Here is a 23,970-nt window from a genome sequence, read left to right on the forward strand (position 1 = left end):
CAGAATATTGTCTACTTCAATCAAATACTAGAAAACACATAGTTTCACTGCAATTAGTGCATAAATGTGTATATAATCCATCATGCATGTTTGTTTAGTAGCCCTACAATGTATTTTACCTGATAAACCTTAGAGGTTACCATAGTTAAAGTGTGCTTCTAAATGTCTATAGTAGGAATACTCATTTTTGTTTTTATTTTTTCTCTTATATTCCATGGAAATGAAGTGGTACATGATATTTGAATGCAAACCATCACATATACAGTACTGTTACAGAATGGTGGGAATAGTTTTGGACACTGAATAACCGATACTGGATGGACAAAGTTTTACAAACTAGAGATTCACAAACTTTTAGTGATTATGTTTAGGCAATACTATGAAATATTACTTGGATTAAAAAACAACAACTTAGGTACCCAATTCCAACATAATGACAGTTAGTCCTTATTTAATAATAGGTAAATTAAATACGTTTTCATATGTTGTTTCATGGTTCTTGTTGACTCAAGGTTTTCCACCTCACATTCCACATGCATAAGCTTCTGAATGGGAATGTCTAGAAGTCAGTGCTAGGTTACAAACATTGGCAGAATCACTAAAACAAATGTTATACTAAGACAAGCCAAAGTCTCAGCTGTTTTCATGTAACAGTTACGTTGTATACCAGTTCTTTTCTTTGGAAACCTTTTCACATTCAAAAGAAACATTTAGACTTAGTTTTGAGCAATATCTCTTAAATTAGCATCCTCAAAGACATTTTGTGACTTATTTTTGTTGTGCTTACCAAGAAACAAACATTTGGCAAGGTGGTAAAACATTTTTTTTAAACAAAGCCCAGAAATGTGCCGTTTCACTGAATGTCTTTAGCTATTGTAAGTATTGTGGTGTTTAATCCAGAAAATGGTAGGACTGGCCAAAGAACTCAACTGAATGACCTCTAGCTTACATTAGGATCTGTATCGGCAGTCTCAGTCTCTTGAGAAACAATGCAGACTTCAACAGAGTCTCTGGGCTGGACTCTGACTCCAGTGTCAACAGTTGTGTAGGGTAGGGTGGTCTTCTCCAGCAGGAATACCTCATGCCCTGGCTAGTTTCAGCATCTCTGCAACATCCAACAGTTTCTCTCGGGGCTTGCCAGCTTCCTTCCCCTTCATTATCTCTGCAGCATCTATCTTTTCCCATCCTGTGAATGACACTGGAGACACATCTGAAATCGGGATTCACCTAACTTAGTAAAACAGTGGAAGAAACCTCCAAGGATTAAACTACTGTGTGGTGTTGCAGAAATCTGTACGTCTTGTTTCCATTAATCCATTTAATTAACTTGTCTATTATCCTCTCTCCAGTTAATCCCCACTTCCACTGTTTTTGCCACAGAAGCAGCTGAGATGGACAGTGTGGTCAAAGTGTACAAGGAGAGTGTTTTCACTGTAGCTCAGATATAATATTCTGCTGGTGCAGTTGAATCATCTCTTGTACCAAGCAAGGATAAAACAGTACTGGCTGGACGTGTAAATGTCGAAATTCTTTAAAAAACCCAGTTACAGTACATAGAATGAAGCAAGACAGGAAACTAAAGCAATCCTGAATCTAAAAAAATAATTGAAACCATAGGCAGTTAGAAAGCTTGTAAGCAATTACATTTTTAAAAAGTTGAATCTCATTGTATGAGAGGTGAAAGGTCATCTCTGCGATCTCTGGAGTTAGTTACCTACACCATTTTTAAACAGTGGCAGAAATCTAAGTGCAAAATGATATTCTAAAAGCCCTGTGTTTGATACTATTACCAGATCAAAATAGGTGAAGAAAGGAAAGAAAAAGACTAGAACTGCCAGCAGTTCTGAAGGTTTTCAAGCAAGTACCATGGTTATGAAATATTGAAGCAATGTGGCAGTAAGATTGCTATTGAATATGTTATTTTCAAAGACAGAATTTTACCAGAACAATAATAATTATTTGCAAGTAAAGAATGTGTCATACTTAAATCATAGGAAACAGAGTTTTCCGGCTTCTGCTAATTTTCTGGATAAGCATGGCAGGGCCGTTAAAAAAATATAATTATGTGGCATTACACTTTGGGTTTTGCTGAAAAGAAATAACAGTAACTTTTAAATGAGAGCACAAAATTAATATTCTTTTACCAACTAAAATTTTACCATCCCTAAGCCATACATTAAATCTAATGTTCAATGTTATGGAAATCACATTGAGTCTTACAAAGTTTATTATAATGCAGTTTTTAAAGTTTTTAAAGATACATAATGCTTCTGTGTAATACCTTGCTGCTCCAACACGGCTTTTACAGACACGTAACCAGGCTTGGCACTGGTGGTGTCCAGCTGCCCAGACTCTAAGTCCTGCAACACAGAGCGCGCCGTGTCAAAGCTGTCATTCATGGTGGTGGCGATCACACCTGTAGGGCCCCTCTTCACCCAACCGCTGCAGTAAAGACCTTGAGGAGAAATTTTCAAGTTGTTAGAAGCAATGTGGGGTGACCACAAATCCTATTAAACACACAGACCCGAGAAAACGTTTACACTCTGTTAGCCAATCTATCTTCCTCATGCTTAAGGAGACACCATTTATATTATATTACAGGTTTTTGTCCTGATCTCTCCTGTAACCGTCCTTCATGGCCTGATTTCTCTCCAGCACTGTTCTACAGTATACTGTATCTCCCAAAGATTGCATCAGGAAAGACAGAAATAAACACAGCACTGTAAAAATGAAAATGGCCCATCCACATCTAATCCACGACCTCAAACAAGAACACAAATGTAATATAAAATAACTGAAACACAGCTGCCTTAGATATTTGAACGATGATATAGAAAAAAACAATTTTGGTCAAAGTTCAACTTTGCTGAAAATAATTAATTTAACAAAACAATCAGTGGCACTTGCTGACTTCTGTCCTCTTAGGCAAACAGATAATAATCATCTAATCCACTCCCCTTATCCAGCAACATCTCTCGGGAGTTTTAACGGGAACTGTCTTGAAAGCTTGATCTTGTGAGACCACAGTACACCATGCAAAGATTATCCTACCCTGTGTTTGAGGGAAAGAGTAACTAAATTAACTAAATTCAGATTCCTAGAGTGAAGTAGAGCTGGGATGCCAGTAGGTGACATACTTTCCTCTGGGCCAAAAAAAAAAACACCTATTACTGAAACCACAGGTATAGACGATACTGCCTTATAGGAAATTTCATGCATGAGTAATATACTAAGGTACACAATATTTGGCATCTTGAGTGGTCTCTTGGAAATATTCAAGACAATAAGTATAAGCACCAACCACAGTGCCCTGTCTTAAATTCTAGTTGTTTCTCATATGGTCCACCTACATGTACAGTGCCTTGCGAAAGTATTCGGCCCCCTTGAACTTTTCAACCTTTTGCCACATTTCAGGCTTCAAACATAAAGATATAAATTTTTTATTTTATGAGAAGAATCACCAACAAGTGGGACACAATTGTGAAGTGGAACAAAATCTATTGGATTTTTGAAACTTTTTTAACTAATAAAAAAATGAAAAGTGGGGCGTGCAAAATTATTCGGCCCCCTTGCGTTAATACTTTGTAGAGCCACCTTTTGCTGCGATTACAGCTGCAAGTCGCTTGGGGTATGTCTCTATCAGTTTTGCACATCGAGAGACTGAAATTCTTGCCCATTCTTCCTTGCAAAACAGCTCGAGCTCAGTGAGGTTGGATGGAGAGCGTTTGTGAACAGCAGTTTTCAGCTCTTTCCACAGATTCTCGATTGGATTCAGGTCTGGACTTTGACTTGGCCATTCAAACACCTGGATACGTTTATTTGTGAACCATTCCTTTGTAGATTTTGCTGTATGTTTGGGATCATTGTCTTGTTGGAAGATAAATCTCCGTCCCAGTTTCAGGTCTTTTGCAGACTCCAACAGGTTTTCATCCAGAATGGTCCTGTATTTGGCTGCATCCATCTTCCCCTCAATTTTAACCATCTTCCCTGTCCCTGCTGAAGAAAAGCAGGCCCAAACCATGATGCTGCCACCACCATGTTTGACAGTGGGGATGGTGTGTTGAGGGTGATGAGCTGTGTTGCTTTTACGCCAAACATATCGTTTTGCATTGTGGCCAAAAAGTTCGATTTTGGTTTCATCTGACCAGAGCACCTTCTTCCACATGTTTGGGGTGTCTCCCAGGTGGCTTGTGGCAAACTTTAGACGAGACTTCTTATGGATATCTTTGAGAAATGGCTTTCTTCTTGCCACTCTTCCATAAAGGCCAGATTTGTGCAGTGTAAGACTGATTGTTGTCCTATGGACAGACTCTCCCACCTCAGCTGTAGTTCTCTGCAGTTCATCCAGAGTGATCATGGGCCTCTTGGCTGCATCTCTGATCAGTCTTCTCCTTGTCTGAGCTGAAAGTTTAGAGGGACGGCCAGGTCTTGGTAGATTTGCAGTGGTCTGATACTCCTTCCATTTCAAGATGATCGCTTGCACAGTGCTCCTTGGGATGTTTGAAGCTTGGGAAATCTTTTTGTATCCAAATCCGGCTTTAAACTTCTCCACAACAGTATTACAGACCTGCCTGGTGTGTTCCTTGGTCTTCATGATGCTCTCTGCGCTTTCAACAGAACCTTGAGACTATCACAGAGCAGGTGCATTTATACAGAGACTTGATTACACACAGGTGGATTCTATTTATCACCATCAGTCATTTAGGACAACATTGGATCATTCAGAGATCCTCGCTGAACTTCTGGAGTGAGTTTGCTGCACTGAAAGTAAAGGGGCCGAATAATTTTGCACGCCCCACTTTTCATTTTTTTATTAGTTAAAAAAGTTTCAAAAATCCAATAGATTTCGTTCCACTTCACAATTGTGTCCCACTTGTTGGTGATTCTTCACATAAAATAAAAAATTTATATCTTTATGTTTGAAGCCTGAAATGTGGCAAAAGGTTGAAAAGTTCAAGGGGGCCGAATACTTTCGCAAGGCACTGTAAATCTCTCCCAACTTAAATGAGGTCTAATCTATCACTATTCTGCCTTATCAAACCAGAAGTTTGCATGGTATGCAAAGAAGATAGAAAGGCTAGGCAACCCTCATTTTCAAACACCAGGTTCCAGCAGGTTTTAGAAAAACCTTTCAGATAAAATCTGAGAAACACCTGGAGAACATACTGTAGGTGATTTGACTTCCTTGCCCTCCCTCACCTGGTGCCTGGTTCACTCTCCCCATTGTGTTGGGTATCACTGCCTGCTTGTAGTCAAAGGGCACAGCTGGGTCAATAGGAAGGCTCTGGTAACCAATGCTGTTGATAATTAGGCCACAGTTCACATCTTCCCGCCCTTCTGTGGGTATTACCCTGGCACTGTCTCCTGAGCCCTGTAGAGAGGAAAAAAGAACAATGAGGAATGAGCCAAGGGAGGATGTTTTCAAGTCTTCCTGAGCTGAATAATATTCTTCTGATCTACTCGACTGCAGCATTTCACTATAGCCACTTCCTAACCCCCACATGGATCCTGTTAATGACCAATGAAATAAAGAACCTGGCTGCAACCCTCCTTTCAAAATGAGTTTTCTCAACCAGACATACACAGACTGCTTATTTTTGAGTTGCATTTAATCCTTTAATTTAAAGCTAAAGTTACATTTGCTGCTTGTTATATACTTAAGGCAAACACTTTGAGACTTTGAAAAGATGAAGTGCCTGTTGGATCACAAACTTAGAATGTAACTTGTAACTTATTGTCGTCTCACAAACAAATAGTAAACACGTGAAAATATCCTAATTCTGCTTTCCTTGCACAATTACGTATACATGACTAAAACAATCTTCAAGTTTTCAGATACATATAATTCACACAATGAAATGAATCCATGAAATGCTCAAGTCTAATGTAGTCTAGTGCCTGGCTCTTGCTTGCAAACTTTCGCTTTTTCAGTGCACTGCAGGTTCTTTTATCCTTGCACATTAATTTCCTGCTGAACTTCCGTTTAAAAAAAATGGACTCTACTATGCAAAAGCTCAGGCACACTCAGCCATTTAACAATCTCTAATCCACATTAATCTAAATCTTCTAAAACTGGATCACAACAACTTAACTGTGCATGGAGTGATGCAGCTATTCCTTCACATTTACCAATCAAATCTAAGTGACCCATTGTCGGTTGTTCCTCATTATTTTTGTGGCAGAAGGCACTCCTAAACAACATTACAGGAATTATTTAAAAGAGTAAGAGGACTGACATTTTACGACTTTATTAAAGTAATATTAAAATAAATTAATACTATAAAATCTCTTATGTAATGCTATTCTCACTTGACAAAACTATTCGTACATTTTGTGTAACAGAAAGGAAGATTTTGTAGAACAAAAACTGTGGCTACCATTTGGAAAACTTTGAAATAAAATATCAATAGCTACACTCCTGTTAGCTGTTTTTATATACAGTATCCAGTGTTAATTTTCAATCATTGACAATAAGGTAGCCGAAGTTCCTTAATTGCTGATCAATCAGCTCAGAATTTCTCCTGAAGTATCAGAATATAAAATCAGTTATAAAATAATTAACTGTCTGATTCTCTGAGTCTTCAGTGACCTCCTGCCATTTGACACAATCACATAAATTTGGTATACTGTACGTTTAATTCACTTAAACATGCACATGTATACCTGTGAAAAATAACAAAACACGTTACAGAAAGTAACTTCACCTTCTAACCTTTTAATCTGAACCTTGAATGCCTTGTGAAATTGACATTTTTACTGGTGTTTAAAAAAGTTTTGACTGTCCCATTTGGTATAACAAATCCTCTGTTGAGATTACCACGTGTAAAACTGATGAAAATACAGAATTAGTGCACAAAGTTCTATTGTTATACTGCATAAAATGTGGATTATGTAGTTCTTCAAGGTTATGATGCAACTCAATGTTTACCCGTTTTTGAATGAAATGAATGTATTCGCATGTCATTGTCCAATTCATGCAGGAGGTTTCCTGGTTTCTTCAACATTGACACATTTACATAAAACCCAGACCTAACTCTCACCCAGTCTGCAACCTGCATATGAAAACAGAGACTTTCATATATGCACCTAAGCTGCTACTTGCTGAGTGTGCAATGCAGCTTAGCTGCTCTTGTTATAGCCAGATAACACTGATCTCACCTCCAGCCTGTTGACAGCCAGGCGGATGCCTACTGCTCTTGCACCATTCGCCTTGGCCAGGATCTCCACAGGGCTGCGCAGGAACTTGAACCCCCAGCAACGGGAGGCCGCGGCCTGTCTATCTGCCTCCTTCCCCACAGGCTTCTCCATGGCTGCCTTCAGCAACAGTTCACTCAGTCTCTTTCTGGGCCTGGGCAAGTCTGCAGGAAAAACAGGAGAGTCAGAAGCCCATCCAGAATTAAGACCAAGATTTAGCCGGCAGCCATCTCACCCTGCAACTCACAATTGACAACCCACTGAAGCTAAGCAGGTGTGAGCCTGGTTAGTACATGGATGTGGGACATCCTGGGAAAAACTAAGGTGACTGCTGGAAGAAGTGTTAATGGGGCCAGTGGGGGGCGCTCACCCTGCAGTCTGTGTGGGTCCTAATGCCCCAGTAGAGTGACGGGGACATTTTACTGTATATTGCCATTATTATCCCTTGAAGCTAGATCTCTTCCTTTCTTAGAAAATACACAAGACAAGTTTCTGTCAGCACTTGAGAGACCTCACAAAAAACAAGGTTGTGGATTTGGTGCTGATGGGCCAGTAGCTGAAATTATCCCTCTTCACCAGTGTTTCCCATTCCTGGTCCTGGAGCATCCCTGCATCTTCTAATGTTCATTCCAACTGAGCTCTCAATCAATTAAGGTTATGAAGCCCTTAATTGAACCAATTAAATAGATTTTAAATTTCAGCACTTAGGACTCTGTTTGTCATGTTTAAAAATTAAGCAAGTGCCGCAGGAGCCCATTGGTTAAACTCAAACTAGTCATTGGAACTATAAACCTGACAGAAGAGCTCAAGTCCAGCATTTTGCACAGGTTTCATGATGATTTCTAACACCAAATAACTGTAAGAACCTAAATAGTTTTAAAACTACAGATAACTAAAGTTCAACCTTAGGTTTTAATGTGCTAAACTAAGAGAGCTCATTTGAAACACAAACTAAAAGATACATTGGCAACTCTATGACTAGGAGTAGGAAACACTGATCTATACCAAATATTATGAATTAAAGTTTGGTATAAATCAGTGAATTAAGTTAAGATCTCAAAAACTATATGGCAAATGAAAGACAGTTAACTAAAGTGATGTTTTGTGCATTTACTGGGACAATTATTAATTGTAGCAGTAAGTCACAAATTATTCTTTGATGGCTATCAGAAAACCGACCTTGCAGGATAACTCAGCAACGCACACACACAGATACTTATACACAACAATACATTTATTAATATATAAAATGTGCATATAAACATAACAGATCTTAAGACTGAGGGTTAGCAGAATACAAAAGGTATATATTCAATAACGAAGAGTAACAAACCAAGAGGGACATACATTCAATATACCATTCATTTATACCATTTTGTAAATGAACTTTGATTTGAACTTCTACACTAGATACTCAAAGGCAAGAACATCACTCATAGGAATTAAATTGATATCAACTGGGGTTGAGGTAACAATTGAATTCTCGAGCTGTAATGCAGAATATTGAAGACTCATCCAATCTGTGTGAATTCAGATCTCCCGCGGACACAAGGGAACAGCGACAGGCTGTTGCTGTGTCCAATCAGACACAGTGGGAGAAGGAGGGAGAGATTTCTGCTGCGATGCGCTGGCAGTGGGCTCTCTGAAGACCGGCTAGTTACAGTAGTTCTGGCTTAACTAGCAGATTGTGCACATGGAAAGTGACTGCGTGTCCAAGCAAGTCACACTCTTTAGACGGAAAGAAGACTGGTTCGTTCCTAATGTAGTGCTAGTCCTGAATCCTGAGATTCAGCTGTTGACAGTTCCGACCGTAGTTCACTCGTTGATCAGGCGAGGGTTTGCGGTAGGGTACTGGCGGTTCACGAGGCTTGCTGCTGGGCTAACCTCGGGCAGATCCTTTGGTTACGTGTGGGCAACCTCCGTTCTCGACTCTTAGAACAGAGTAAAGTCCTGGCACTCGGACACACTGGCTGTCAGGTGATTCTCCGAGCTGAATCTGAGAACGCCCTGGAGGAGCCCTTTTCTGGGCCCTGTGCTGCCTGTTTTATCTGGAGGAACTTCGGTCGTTCATTGGTTGAATGTTCCGCGGGCATTCGAGACCCACTTGGGGTTACCCTGCCCTACCTGTTCCTGATTGGCTGATCGAGGTGGAGGATGGGTAACCATGCTCTCTGACATTAGGGTTGTAAACAACCTGGGATGAGACTCTCCCTTGGAATCTCCCAGACAGTAAGGCGCCAGAGATGACCATTTATTAGAGTGGCTGGAGAATCTCAGCCTTGGGAGTTGTTCCTTACCAGGAAACTCTATCAGGAAACTCTATAAGGAAACCTCTATCAGGAAACCTTAAATCTGAACCAAATGGAATGGCCTCTCTGTTTCCAGCACCACTGAGATGAGGGAGAGGGGGACTGGCAAGGGAGCACCAAACTTACTGCCTGTATTATTAATAAGCCCCTACAGTGACATGGGTAAAACCAAAAACACAGACTGTGAAGTTTAGCAGATCTAAAGTCACCATCAGACTCCACTGCAAAATAAGATCTTGATGGCATTTAAACTTAATGAGTATAGTGACACAATAAAGGTAAAATAAATTAAGGCTAAAATTTAAACCTTAGAGTCAATTTAAATAAGTAAGTTTAGAAGCAAGATTTAAAAACAGCAGACATACTTACTAATATTTCTTGAATATTGTGTAAAAAATACCTTACTGGCATACAACAGCTTACTATGGAATTTTTGTAGAAACATTGGTTTTAACATACCATTTTTCTTCCAGGTTAACTTGCCAAATACCACTTTCTTTCTGCTTTCTGGTGCCAGATTAGTCAGTTGGCAGGCGATTTGGGCTCTTATCCATGTGAGTGGAATTAATATCTCAACCTGTACAGTACTATGTATATGAACCAAGCTTTTACATTTGCCCTAGTTTTCATAAATATTTTTTAAATATTTCCTAACTACTGAAATTCAATGTAATTTGAACCTCAGCAATAATAGGCTTGAATTTTCACTCTGACCAAATACTTTATCAACAGCACTACTCTTCCAGCAATTGTTACCATTTCTGATAAGCCCATCATGATAACTTTCATCACTTTATTGTGTTTTTTCCTTTACAAATTCAAACAGAAGAGAAACTTGAAAGTAACCAAGAACAGCTGCACATTCCTTGCAAGCAGATCAAAGAAAAGTTGATGTAGAAACACAGTAAAATACTGGCTCAGGAAAAGATTTTCCAATCATATGGGAAACCTTGTCAACAAAAAACACGAGTAAAAAATGTACAGACATTCCTTTATCACTTCAGAGGTGTTGTGTTTGAACTTGCATTTCCCAAGCAATCTATTAACATCTGAATTTGAATATGATCATCTACAAACAGTATTTTCATTTCATACTATGCTTGGCACTTCTGATCAAAAAGGGAAAAACTGAATTTTGTAATGACTAAGTTCAAAACTGCACAAAGCCACATACAGCTAAACCTGTCCTGTTATTGTCATCTATCACAAAATCAGGAATAAAAATAAAAATAATGGTGTCCTGTCCAGGGTGTATCTTGTATCGTTGCTTGCCGGAACAGGCTCTGGCTCCCCTGTGACTGTGAACTGGATGAAGCAGTTATAAAATGAATGGATGAGGTTCCAGACATTTTAATCATGCATATTTGAGGTTATGGCTATCTGGAATGCCCATCAGAAATGCCCATCTGCAAGAAACCGTTCCACTTACATTTAAGTTACTTACTTTAAAGTACTCTGACATTTAAAGGTAAAACTGTCACTATCAGTACAACCCACAAGTAGCAGAAATACAATCTAGCAATTGACAATAAAAACAACTGCTGTTGACTTTGTTACATGTCACAACAGGAAATTTAGAACAGGAAAAATGCTTTCTGAGCTTTAAGTAAATCTGTATGTGTTTCTCCTTCGGCGAAAAATGAAAGTGAGAACTAACACCGATGACACAAGCCAGGTGTTAATGTTTCCGTTTGCTTGCATAAGCAGGGCAGCCCCCTCACCCACAGCCTGGTGTGTACGTGAGGATATCTAGGGCATAAGTAAGTCTAAGACACTAATCTATAGGCATTGTGCCTATAACATAACCCAAAAGTTGGGGTAAGAGGTTACGCACTGGGATAGCATCTCTTTACCATACTATCGTGTTGATCACATGCTTAACATTTTTGTCGCACCTTCAATGACATCTTTGAGCCCTTCGAAATCTGCAGGATCCAGCTGTGGTTTGGAGCCTGGCAACTTGATCATCTCTCTGAGTTCCTGAATAAAACAGTTCCGATTCATTAGTCTATGAGCGAGTGGAAAGATAAAAAACTCAGACATGCAGGCATAGTAAAATTTCTTAACTGTATGTCATTGTAATTCGCACAATAATTTCACGCAAACAATGGCTCTGCTATTAAAACACACACAAATTACTCTGAATATAACATTAAAATGAATTAAGAGATTTTCAGATCCTATCAGGGATCTCCATGCTATGATTTAGTCGTCTTTACAATACCCGAGGTACATAAAAGTAACGAAAAACCAACAGGATATACATTTCAGTGTGTAGACTCTACATCAGTTAGAGTATCCTTCAAAGAGTGGAATATAAATTGAGTTACTTTGAGAAAAAACACTGGTTGCTACAAATATTAATTGAGCATATGGACCTTATGTTTGGGGGTATCTCTAGTAAACATGATGAGATGAAAAACAGCACTGGTTCATGTGAGGCTCTTTTTTTCCTCCAATTATACAATTGAGCTAATATTCAGTAATTACATCTGGTAACAAGCCTGAGCTGAACCATGTTTCTGCTGTGTAGGAATCCACTGAAGCAAATACTAATCCTGTAGTACGGGGCTTTAATCCATTTTTGAACAAGGAGCTGTGGGTTGTAATAAAAATCAGCACTGGAGACACAGAAATCCAATGAATTTTAATACCTCACGAGCCCGAAATATGTGGTACGTGTCTGATCCAACAGTAAATCGTTAGCCCATAACAGCCAAAATTTAGCTTTGTCAAAATAACCTAAACCGATTCCTTGAAATCTGGTGAGAAATCCCTTTTATGTGCTAAAGGTTGTTGCACAGCAACAATGTAACAGCCCAGCTTACCTTGATTGTGCAGGCTACCTGTAGGGGGCCCCTTCTTCCCACAATCAGCACCCTCTGTATTTTACTGGCTGCAATTGCCTCCAGGGAGCTCTCTGTGATGTCAGTTTTCTGCACAGAGATCACACTGTCAGTCAGTGGAGGAGAGATGCCTTAAACCCAGGAAAAAAAAAAAGTATGGTGATCTGATGAAGTGACAGCTATCCTACAGGGCAACAGTAGGCTCGTTTATCACAGTTGCAAAATAACTGAAATAGAAACACAAGGGACTTCAACAAATGTGTATAGTCATTAATATAAAAATATTAATAATTAACAAATGAAACAATTAGACTCTAAAAAGATCATAATAAATTGAGAAGACCATGGTCAGCGTGTCAGATTGTTAAAAAAGATATAAACAAAAGTTATATTCCTCTAACTGATGAAAAAACATTTTCAGCTCTCTCCTTCACTTCTGTATAGATCTGAAGGAAGTTCAATTTTACTCTTTTTCTACTTTTCAGTGAAAAATTTAATTCTAGTTTTTATTTATGAAGATGTGACCTTATTTTCTTCTCTAAAGCAAAAGTAAAGCCAATCGTCTGCTCAAGTTAAAAAAAAAACTTTGAAAGAAAGTACATTTGACGTTTTATTCAGGCAATTCTTGTACTTCTACTACGGTTTCTGTATGATAAAACAAGTCTGTCTAATAATGTCTTAATGTGACAATGTGTAACTGCAGAAAAGGACTACAAGGCCTTCACCCCTTCTCAGTTTCCTCTGCCAGCACTTGGGCAGATGGTATCAGTAGGTGGATGGACCACTAAGCGCTTTACATTAGTAAAACAGAATTTGAAAGAATATCTTGCTTGTGATACAAGTCTTCCATTCTTATATGGCTGTGATATCAGATACATCATACATCAAAAGCATATTTACACACCCACATAGAATGTTGCATTGCACAATGTATGGTTGGCCTCTAGGCAAAGGCAGTTTATGGCGGTTTTATGGGGAATTTCTCAAGTTTTAAAAGGAAACCAGACAGCTGCTGCAGATAAATCATATCAGGAGTAACTCTGATAAACGAAGGTGCACAGAATTCCTCACAGGTCATTTCCCAAAACATCCTGTGTGCTGCTTTTAATGGTTTTCCATGACACTACAGAGATTTCACATCACGTCTTACAACAAATTATCTGTCATCCATCTTAGGTTAATAATTTAATTGTCTGATCAGGCTGGAACAAAAGTTCAGGAAATGAGGGCCCTGCTGTAACCTAACAGGAAACTAACTGTTGTCCTGCTATGCAAAACTGACAATCTTAATGAGAATACCCATAAAATAAGTCTCATGTCAACCAACAGGTTCTTACAACAAAGATTTATTCATAAAAAAGCAGACAAGCATTACAGAATGTACAGCGTTATGGCATAATCAACTAAGATAAAAACATCATCCTTGTAAATAAAAAGTGACCTTGGTTACCAATAGTTTACAAAGCACAATTACAATCTAGATCAGAGGTCAAAGGCCTTTCAGAAAGGGCCTGCCAAGAGTTAGCGCCTGCAACTTGTTTTTTTAAAAGTCAATAGTCTTATATTTAGATATAAAATTAATAATTTATACCCACAATACACATTAATATTCTTATCATTTAGTGTCATCCCTGTCTTGCTTTCCCTTGAGTTCTCCTATATCTGGCTCATAACTTGACATTTTAACCTCACAGTGCTCAGTTGTTAATTATTAAAGAACTGGGATCGCATGTGAAAATACTGAAGTATGTTGATCCAAATGTTGAGAGCAGTGAAAATGCCACTTTCTTCAAAGTCAAATTTCAATGGCAGGGACTTCCAACAGGTCATGACAGACACTGTGATCCCAAACCTAAGTTCCATAAGCCTGAGCAATGTAATTCAATTAGCTGCATTTCAAAATCCTCAACAGCCATCCCCAGAAACACTGAAAAAACCATAGGTATCAAAGCAGTCTGGTTTAATCAGATACGAATATGTTGGACCAAAATGTTACAAAATCCTGAAATCTCATATAAAATTCTGTTGCCAGTTCTCACATGTACAGGGTACACGCCAAAATCACACAATGGAACAAATCCATATTCACCTCCCCAAAAGGGCTGAAATGAGCAAACATCTAATTTTGCTTTCTTTGTGATCACCATTTCGTGATATATGTTTGACTTTACACTTGAGTGTGAAAAATGTTATCAGTGGTGTGGATTGGGAGCTTTTCTGTGAAAAAATAGGCAAGCCTTGATAAAAATAATGCAGCAAATAAACCAAATGAATGTTTTTTTCTCCACCAAAGATCTTTCACTGGGAAGCATGATATAGAGAATTACAGAATAGCCAAGCATAGTTTCTATATTTTACTTAATTTCTTATTATATGTCTACTTATTAGACATTTATTTTACATTCTGTTAAAAACTCTCTTTGCGTACAAATAATGGCATGCATGCTGTAGATTGCTGACCTCTGATCTAGACGATAATCTCACAAGGAAATGAGAGTTGACCTATAAAGAGCTGATGTAATTATAGGTATATAAAGATAATAGGAATACTTTTACTTAATGGTCTGGACATGGTCCTTTTGACAAATGGCATGTTCAATAAAGCGCATCAATCTATACAAATCACTAGATAGTAATAAAGATGTCAGTGCTTTCTATCATGAGTGCTGGACAGACTGTAACATCAAAGTCATGTCCTGTGATACATTTGGTCCTTTCAGGATGAGAATGTATAATTCATCTCCTAAAACCAAAGGAGCACGGAACTTAGAAACTGTCCAAAAATGTTGTGCAAAATGTAAGTTTCTGGAAGAAGACAATTACATTAAAGCATTTGGGGATCCTCACCAATAAGAAAAGACATTTTGTATTATAATAATTATCTTATAAAAGTTCTTAAATATGTAAGATTTCCTAAAGACCTCAAGGTCACATTTTTAGGGAAATATATAGTACTGTACCACACTTAAATGTTGCCTTAGAGAACCAAACAAACTTCATGAACTGATTTTAATTCTTGCCACCTCACATTATTTCAGACTTCATTGCCACTGAGCTGGTGAAACCTGATTGTATCAGCTGAAAGCATTTCAGTTTCAAGTACAGCACTATATGTTCAGGAACATGTAACAAAATAGCTCTTTAGACCTTAGTGCAATAAAAATATAATAATTAACACATTCCTTTTTAATAGCCATTTGCTCTTATCGTTGAACATAACCTTTAACCGAGTTTCACTGAGTGTCTGAAGTCTCCAGTCTTCATCAGCATTATTAAATCTTGAAAGATTATGAATTGCTGGGTACTACGGAATGGGAGTTTATTGATAATCAAAATGTAACAGCAGTACTGCAATCTTTGTTTTTAAAACAGCTGTTTATTACATATTGTAGGTCCACTTGAGAAGTATTTTACACAGAAAATCCCTAGTGACCGTAATTTGTAATATTCTAACTGCTTATTGTTTGAAAGATATAGTACTACTTATTCATCTCCATTTTTAAATAAGGTGTGTATAATTGTTTTTCATTGTTTACAATTTGATAAGGTTTTAGTTTTGAGTTGAAGCAGCAGTTAAATGTAGGAGTATCTTCAGTATGCCATTACTCAAAACTGCATGTAATGCTTTTTAATTGGAATCTGCTCTTTCTCTTATTAAGATGTACCAATTTGATAATATCAATTTATAAGTTACTTGGTTCAGTAACTTATAAATTGACTGTTCACTGTTAATCACTGTTAGGGGCTGTGCATGAATTCCTGTAGATGTAGACTTACAGAACCATCTTCCATTTTTCACACATGATACACACATCATCTACAAATATCTTGTTCTCTCATTGAGAATTTCACTGAACAATTCCCCTGCTGATACACCCCGACTGGCTGTTGGGAGTCCCAGTAAGAGGTCTGTTCGGGCATTAAAAGAAAAAGTGTCACCTTGAGAAGCTCCACGGGAGACAGCAGTATCCGAGCCACATCCAGAGCTACGTTTCCTTGCCCCAGAATTACGGCTGTCTCACTGCTGAGGTCAGGCTCCAGCTGAAAAGACCCACAAAAAATCACCAACAAAGATAAGGCTCAAGGATGAAAGGTCTTTCCAGCACTGACAAATCTAGAGGTCTTTCTGTCAAGGCTGAGGAAAAAAAATGTGACTTAAATTTTAAATGCCTGCAGGTTAAGAAGCAAACTAACTCAGTCTAAAACCAAACATATTGAGGAAAGATTAAAGCACTCACTTAGTATAGAAAACAGTAGTGTACATTATTAGTAATTAATAGACCTATACCTAAGGCTACACCTTACACATCTGGTACACATTTTGGTACACAAGTTTTACAGGGAGATAAATTGTTTAAAACAATGATTGGAGCAAGTATTGAACCAGACTCACTGATTTATTTTCGGGTAGCCCATTGTACCAGCCCACAAAATCCTTAGCAGAGTAAACCCCAGGCAGGCCTTCTCCTGGTATCCCCAGACTCCTGTTTCCTTCAGCTCCATAGCTCTGTGGGGACACATACAGTCACGAGCACCAGCACACTAAAAGAACAGAGGCTTACTTTTCTGACCACCTTATCCACATATTATGAAAAAAAGGAGGACACTTAAATAAAAAAATGCTTTCAGAGAAATTAATTTCTACACAACTTAGTACAGAAAGACTGAGTGGACCTCTTGAGCACTAGGTATGACTATCCCTTTTCTCTAATTTATTTTTGAAAAATACACACATATTTTCTAGACGCTTCTTGCAATTCAGGGTCAAGTGGGAGCTGAAGCCTATCCCAGCAAGCAACGGGGACAAGGTGGGATACACCCTGGGCAAGATGCCTGTCCATTACAGGGCAGACAGACACAAACACAGACACACACACTCACACCAGGTCCAGCTCTCCCAGAAGCTAAGTAACCTACCAGTATGTTTTTGGACTTTGGGAAGAAACCTGAGCACCTGGAGGAAACCCAAGTGAACACAGGGAGACCATAATTATTAAATTATAAAAAACAATTTCCTTAAAATTGTTAAATATGTCAGATGTATTCTAAGTCAGATGTATTCTTTATCCATCCAACTGTATTTGAAGTGTGATTTTACAATTTTGTCAGTGCTGTATTTTAATTTTTTTGTTGTTGACTTTTTATAAGCATCAGCACTATCGGCATGCTATGGTGACCCTCTATCCTCCTACCATACACTAAAAAGTTGCTGCTTTATCAAACTAAACTGCTTTCACTGGCTGAAAAATTGAATGAAATAAAACCCTCTGTCGATTCACACAGCAGCACTAACATTATAAAGTTCTATGTCTAAAACATACTATCACAGAGCCAAAGCAGCAGTCATGTCGACTGGGCGAAACTGGGTTGGGTTACGTGGGAAAACATTTTATGACAGTCTGCAGCATGGCAAATGGGAATGTCACAAAATGGGAGATTCACTTAACAAGATAGTTACAGAAGACCAAGGAAGGCGAAGGAGAGCAGTGAGTAGTGCAAGTGGGTGGCCTGATGTCAAGAATTTGGTAAGAACCACCAATCACACATGCATGTGTGTGAGAGTTTGGATTTCTCTGTGCAGGCAGAGAGGATTCAAATGTTCAGTGCAGTATCTGTAAAAGCAAGATTAAATCCCCTCACAGAACTACCACTTTGCCTTAACATCTAAAAATGGACAGCAGTCAACCATGTTTCTGAACAGGGCACAGTTGAACAGAGTGGAGTTCAGATAGGAAGAGACTTGGTACGTAATATAATTGTTTGTTAACAAAATATGTTCTGCACTGGCAGATTGTCTCTAACAATCAATTTCATGTACGTAGGAAAATGGTAGTTCATTTTTTGTGCCTTAGACAGAAAGAGGTGAAACAACAGAGAAAGTGTAGGCTTGATCAAAAAATTATATTGTGAAAGAATCAAAACACTATGAAATAAGTCATTGTTGACTGATTTCAGTTGCACAGCTGTGAATTAAATCCTTTGTAGGCTGCAATATACAATGCTAGGCACAAAATAAAAAATAATAGTACAGCAGCTTTACATGTTTCAGATGCAAATATACTAAAAATAAAGCAAACCAGTTTTAAAAAATGTAGCATAGTACTAGCTTGCATAAATATCTGCAGATCATAAGACAAATGGACCAAACAGCAATGTAATGAGTCACCTCCTTTTTCCCCATGGAATGAAAATGGACTCACCAGTATGACAGCATGATATGCCCGTTTCAGCAAGTCCACTGTGATATCAGAGCCCACGGTCACATTCCCATAGAAACTGCAGCGCTCATGATGGGCTGTCTGAGTGAAGGTGTTGATCACATTCTGTACGACAAAGTGTAGAAAATGGGTTAATGGGTTGCAGAAAAAAGCATAAAACCCTGGCAAATAATTTTGCCAAAAGTGACAAATGTCACAGATTTCTTTCCAAGATCAGTTCAGTACTTACAGTTAGTCGGGTGCTGTAGAAAATGACAAAACAAAACAAACTGCGATAAACACAAACAATGGTTTCCAAACACTTTTCCATGCTTTTAAGCACAAAACCACAGCTAACCAATGCTTTTATCATTTAAACAGAAGACAATTTGACTAGTAAAATATGTCGTGATACCGATTAAAAAACCACCCACTTTTTCCTCTGCACAAGGCCACAGAACAAGCAATGGAGAAACTGCACAATAATTACTGGTAACAGGAAGATATGGCTCACTATGGATTCCCTACCAGATTTCATTACTCTAGCTAGAGGTTAGCTATGCAAAACTGCAAGTAGTTACAGTTACTAATTAATTTCAAAGAATGCAAATGACTACAGTTACAATTTTTGGAAATGAATGGAAGTGGTGTGAAGCTTTTCCTCTTAAGGCACACAAGTCCTGCTGATTCATATCTTCCTCTGCAAGAGCTACCATTTTAATGTAAAACAGTGAATTTGCAACACTTCCTTCTTGTATTTGTATCACATTAAAAAAAACTGCTTAATTTACAGAACTTCATATTCCTCAAACAAAATGTGATCTGTTAATATTTCCCTTCAGTACCCGTCTAAACAGAGCTACTATAGTTCCATACTACTGAAAAAATAATATTTGGGGTATAATAAGACTTCATTTTTTGGCAAATAATCAGTTTGTGGCATAACCTGGACCAGATATCTATAGGATGTTTAGCATATCCTGCAATGTATGCAGCATTTGGCTACATAAACAAATCAGCATTGCTGGAAATCGATTATACCTGGTTTTTAACCTTTGCAAAAACTCTGGGATTACAAAACATTTACAAATTCATATTTGCTACAGAAATGACTTATTGAGATATCTGGGCAACATTTAACAGATTCTCTTAGTGATTAATTTATGACCAGCTGAGGTTCTACAGAACATTAGCAAAACCACCTAACCAGAAAGATCTGTAAGTTAACCAGTAACGTTCTTAAAATAGGAGTTGAAAAATCCTTTATAAATAAATAAAACAGCATTAAGCAGAGATCAAGCATTCATATACAGTGCCGTGAAAATGTATTTGCTCTATTATTGCATATTTGTCACACTGGATGTTTTCAAAATAAGTGAGGTTTATATCGAGCAGGTCTGGCTGTAATCAAGCCTGGCTGTGTTCAATCAGCTGGCTCTAAATTATCTCTTAAATTGGGTTGATTTAACTAGGGGGGCAAATACTATTTCACAAAGTGCCGTATGGTGTTGGATAACTTTGTTCATTAAATAAATGAAATAAGCAAAAAAAAAGGTGTTATTTGTTCACTCAGCTTCCCTTTATCTAATATTAGATTTTGGTTAACAACCAGAAAACAGTGTTAAACATTTGCATTAACAGAGGAAATCAGTAAGGGGGCAAATACTTTTTCAGGGCACTGTATAATGCTTGGTACTTTGTGTAACAAGGCCACGGTATTGCTGTCTCGGCTTATTTGTATTTTTTTTACTTTTAAATAGGGTGGCATGGAGGCATAGCTGTAAGCATTGCTGTTTCGAAGCGTTGGAGGCCTGGTTTTGCATAGGTTTCCTCGGGGTGCCCTGGTTTCCTCCCATAGCCCAAAGACATGCTTTTAGGCTAAATTATTTCCAGGAAAATTGACCCCGTGTGAGTGCGTGTTGTGTCTGTACAGTATGTGTCACGGTGTTTCCTGCCCGTTGCTTGCCAGGAGAAGCTCCGGCTCCCCTGCGACCCTGAATTGGAATAAAGCAGTTAGCTAATCATAACTTTTTAAACATCTTGATTTCAGCACCAGTTGAACAGCTAGTTTGATCATTTATTTTAATCCTGTTACTAAAGCCATCATTGCTTCAGATTAGTATTTTCAGATGTGCAAGATTTACAGAAAGAGGATTTGCACATTCCTTTATTTATGGAACAAGTGAAGGTTTATTCCATGCTGAAAAGAGAAGAAAAGAAATGCAACGTTTTGGCTGTGGGGCCTTCTCGTTGTGTTTTTTTCTTTTCGGCATGGAATAAATCTTTACTTGCTCCTATGCAGGCTACGCATGCTGACACAGCGGCCTGCTTGAATTCATTTATAACTGGTTTCACAGAATCCTCTTTATTCTAATCTGTACCGAGTGTTAAATTTGTCAGATAAAAAAACAAAAGCAAAACATTAGAAAATAATCCAAGTATTTGGATCAGGTCCTGTGACAACAGATGTGCTTTGTGATTTTGCAACATCCTTATTTCTTTTATACAGGGAAAAAATAACAATCCCCTCTGTGATTTAGCACTTTAAACTTTAGAATGTTACACCAGAAACTCAGTCCTATTCCTGTTTCTGCCATATCTTATCCAAAATGGACAAAAGTAAAAGAACAGAATGTGACAATTTTAATACCCAAATGACGTGCTGTAAAGCATCTGCAGATTTCAGAGATGAGTTCTGCGGGAACGCAACACTTTAGAGAGAAATGACAGATGGTATGAGTTATGTTTAATCTTACAGCATAACAATGGTAACATTGGCTAATTTTCCCTCTGCTGACTCAAACAATGTTAAGAAACTAGACATATTTAGAATGAAAGGTACTTACTATAGAAGACCTTTCTAAAAAACACTACACTCTTCTGAGTAAGTGCCGATGAGGCAAAGAGCTGGCATTTAACCAATGGTAAGAGGCATTTAAACACTCAGGTAGACTAACAAACAGGTGACAGGTAACAAAAAGCGTGTGAGAGGGAAACAAAAAGATTACACAACATGTTACTTTTCTATTGTTTGAATGCAAAACATCAGTGCATTTAAAAGTTTATTATTCTAAAAATTGTTAAACTGACCAAGATTCTTATTTTCTTAAAAACATTTTCATGTTTTTCATGTTTCATGTTTTTCATTTCCCAAATGTATTCCTGACCATTGATCTTGTATATTATAAACAATACCACATGCATCAAGAATGCACTGTGCTGTAATGTCCTGTGGGGTATAGTATTTCTACCAACATGGATTATTATGACACAGCTATATTAACATTTTTGGACCAGCTAATGACTAGATAAGATAAGATCACTTTACTGGCCATATACATTTTCTTGTATTAGGAATTTGTCTTTTTCGCATACCCCAACTTGCTCTCCATGAGACACACAGACAGGGAGAGAAGCTTGGGGTCAGAGTGCTGGGTCAGCCATTCATACGGCGCCCCTGGAGCAGTTGGGGTTAAGGGCCTTGCTCAGGGCCCCAACGTAGGATTCCTCTGCCGACTATGCGGGATACGAACTGGCAACCTTCCAGCCTTAGCCACAGAGACACCGCACCGTCACTATAGAAGGATGTCTCGCTCAAGTCAACTGCTTAGTGGCTCCACTATGCTTAGAGATCTATGCAGTTAACAGACTATAGGTTAGGTTGGGGGGTTCTGTAGAGTGTCCTCTACAACTATGCACCAATAAGAATTTTGTCACAAAAGCAGAACTGGGGCACTGAGGTGGCCCAAGTTGTTTATAACAGAAGCTAGGAACAGAAATCTGGTACCAACCACAGCTCTAGAGCCCTATATACTGAACCTCTTCCCTTGAAGAAACATCTATAAAAGACACCAAATCAAGGTAATGAAATAGCAAGCTAAGAAGTGAGTGGTTGTCTCAACTAACAACAAGTTAGTATTTCAGGTGTCTGGTCAACTTTGGGTCAGGGTAGCTTTGGACTGTAGCAGGCCTGGACTCAGGGAGTTTCTGTCTTTGTTAATGCTTGTAAATACTAGTTTATATTTTTTATGCTCTTAAATGTAACTTTGTCTTTTATAATTTGTGTCTGTTCATTGTGCCACCATTTCACTTCCAGGAAAACTAACCACGCCATATCAAACTAACCACGCCATATTGCCGATGCAGGTATTTTACATTTGTGTCAGTTACTATTCGTTCACTAATTCAACAACTATGTGCATACCCTTATTTTTATATTATACATATTAAATATTATATATTTATCCTTCATGTTTTCTTATTTCCTGAATTTATTGTCAAAACCTATGTCCTTAGTGTTTTACAAATGAAGGCCTTTAATCAGCCTTGAAACTGATAAGGGTGTTTATTCAGCCTTCCCGTCTCTATCATGTTGAAACATTTCAGAAATATTCCAATATTAAAAAAATATATTCCTGTTCCTTTCAAGGAAAAATCTATAAATTTAAAGCACATGTCCAATCTATCCAAGATGAATTCAGTATATTGTCCTGGGAATTTGATAAAATGTTGATATAAATACCAGAAAAGGGAAGTTGCATTACTATAGGTATAGGACAACTCAACATACAGTACAGAATCTAATCAAAGTTTAAGATTCTAATAGTTTGCTAGCCAGTTACTGTCTTCAAATTGCAATTAATTTCTTTAATTGAAATTAAAGCAACAAGAAAAAAACTTTTATTTTATTCTAGTTGGATTCCTACAAAATCTACTTACTGTAGCTTGAAGTAAGTTTTTAACATTTAGTAGCATTCATATTTAATAAATTAAGGTCAATGCCCCACGTGGAAATACAGGTTTTCATATGAAAAATGGTAAGCTCCAATTTGACAATAACTCCTTAACCACACAGTCAAACCTGTTCTGCAAAGTGAAACGCAGAGGAGTGCTATTTGGCTATTTCATCATTGTTCCAAAGCTTCCAGCTATGACTTAAAACATAACATGTGTGGTGCTTAAGAAGGGGAATTCACTAACCTTATCCCTAGACTTCTGTTCAAGAGATTTGGGTTTTTTTTTGTTTTAAATGGAAAAAAAAACACATCTTAATGATTAAATGCATTAAAAACACCAGCTTTCTGCACAGTTTCTTTCAAGTTAATCATGAATGCGTGACTCTCTAAATGTGGAACAGTTATGATAATTTCTATTTTTTTCGTTTAGATCTATAGATGAGTGCAATCTTCAATTTTAAATCTTTAAAGGAGCAGCTGATGTCATTAGTTCCAACGTTTTTTTTTTAATTGTTAGTAATCTAACGAATGTATATTTGGAAAAAACTGTGAGTGTAGTCTTTTACCTTGGAAATAAAATACTGTATATACTACACCTGACCCAGAGCAGCACTGAAAAGATTAATAAAAAAAGTACAAAACAGTAATATATTAAACTTTCACACAAAATTTCACACCACAGAAAATT

The 23,970-nt window shown here is 37.8% G+C and overlaps 1 protein-coding gene across 3 annotated transcripts in view; it reads right to left on the reverse strand.

The window, feature by feature from the left end:
* Nucleotides 1-472: 472 nt before the first annotated feature.
* fdxr (ferredoxin reductase) overlaps nt 473-23,970 on the reverse strand; it is a 29,454-nt gene continuing 5,956 nt past the window's right edge. For all 3 annotated transcript variants that reach the window (XM_088599542.1, XM_088599540.1, XM_088599543.1), the window contains 9 exons: nt 18,550-18,672; nt 16,743-16,856; nt 16,289-16,390; nt 12,332-12,439; nt 11,399-11,483; nt 7,159-7,358; nt 5,200-5,371; nt 2,282-2,455; nt 473-1,210 (listed from right to left, as the gene is read on the reverse strand). In XM_088599542.1, the coding sequence (XP_088455668.1) occupies nt 1,080-1,210; nt 2,282-2,455; nt 5,200-5,371; nt 7,159-7,358; nt 11,399-11,483; nt 12,332-12,439; nt 16,289-16,390; nt 16,743-16,856; nt 18,550-18,672 (1,209 nt within the window). In that variant the 3' untranslated portion in view covers nt 473-1,079. The remainder of the gene's footprint in view (nt 1,211-2,281; nt 2,456-5,199; nt 5,372-7,158; nt 7,359-11,398; nt 11,484-12,331; nt 12,440-16,288; nt 16,391-16,742; nt 16,857-18,549; nt 18,673-23,970) is intronic.

This window comes from Lepisosteus platostomus, chromosome 11, assembly GCF_059453375.1.
Source record: "Lepisosteus platostomus isolate fLepPlt1 chromosome 11, fLepPlt1.hap1, whole genome shotgun sequence".
Classification (NCBI taxonomy): Eukaryota; Metazoa; Chordata; class Actinopteri; order Semionotiformes; family Lepisosteidae; genus Lepisosteus; species Lepisosteus platostomus.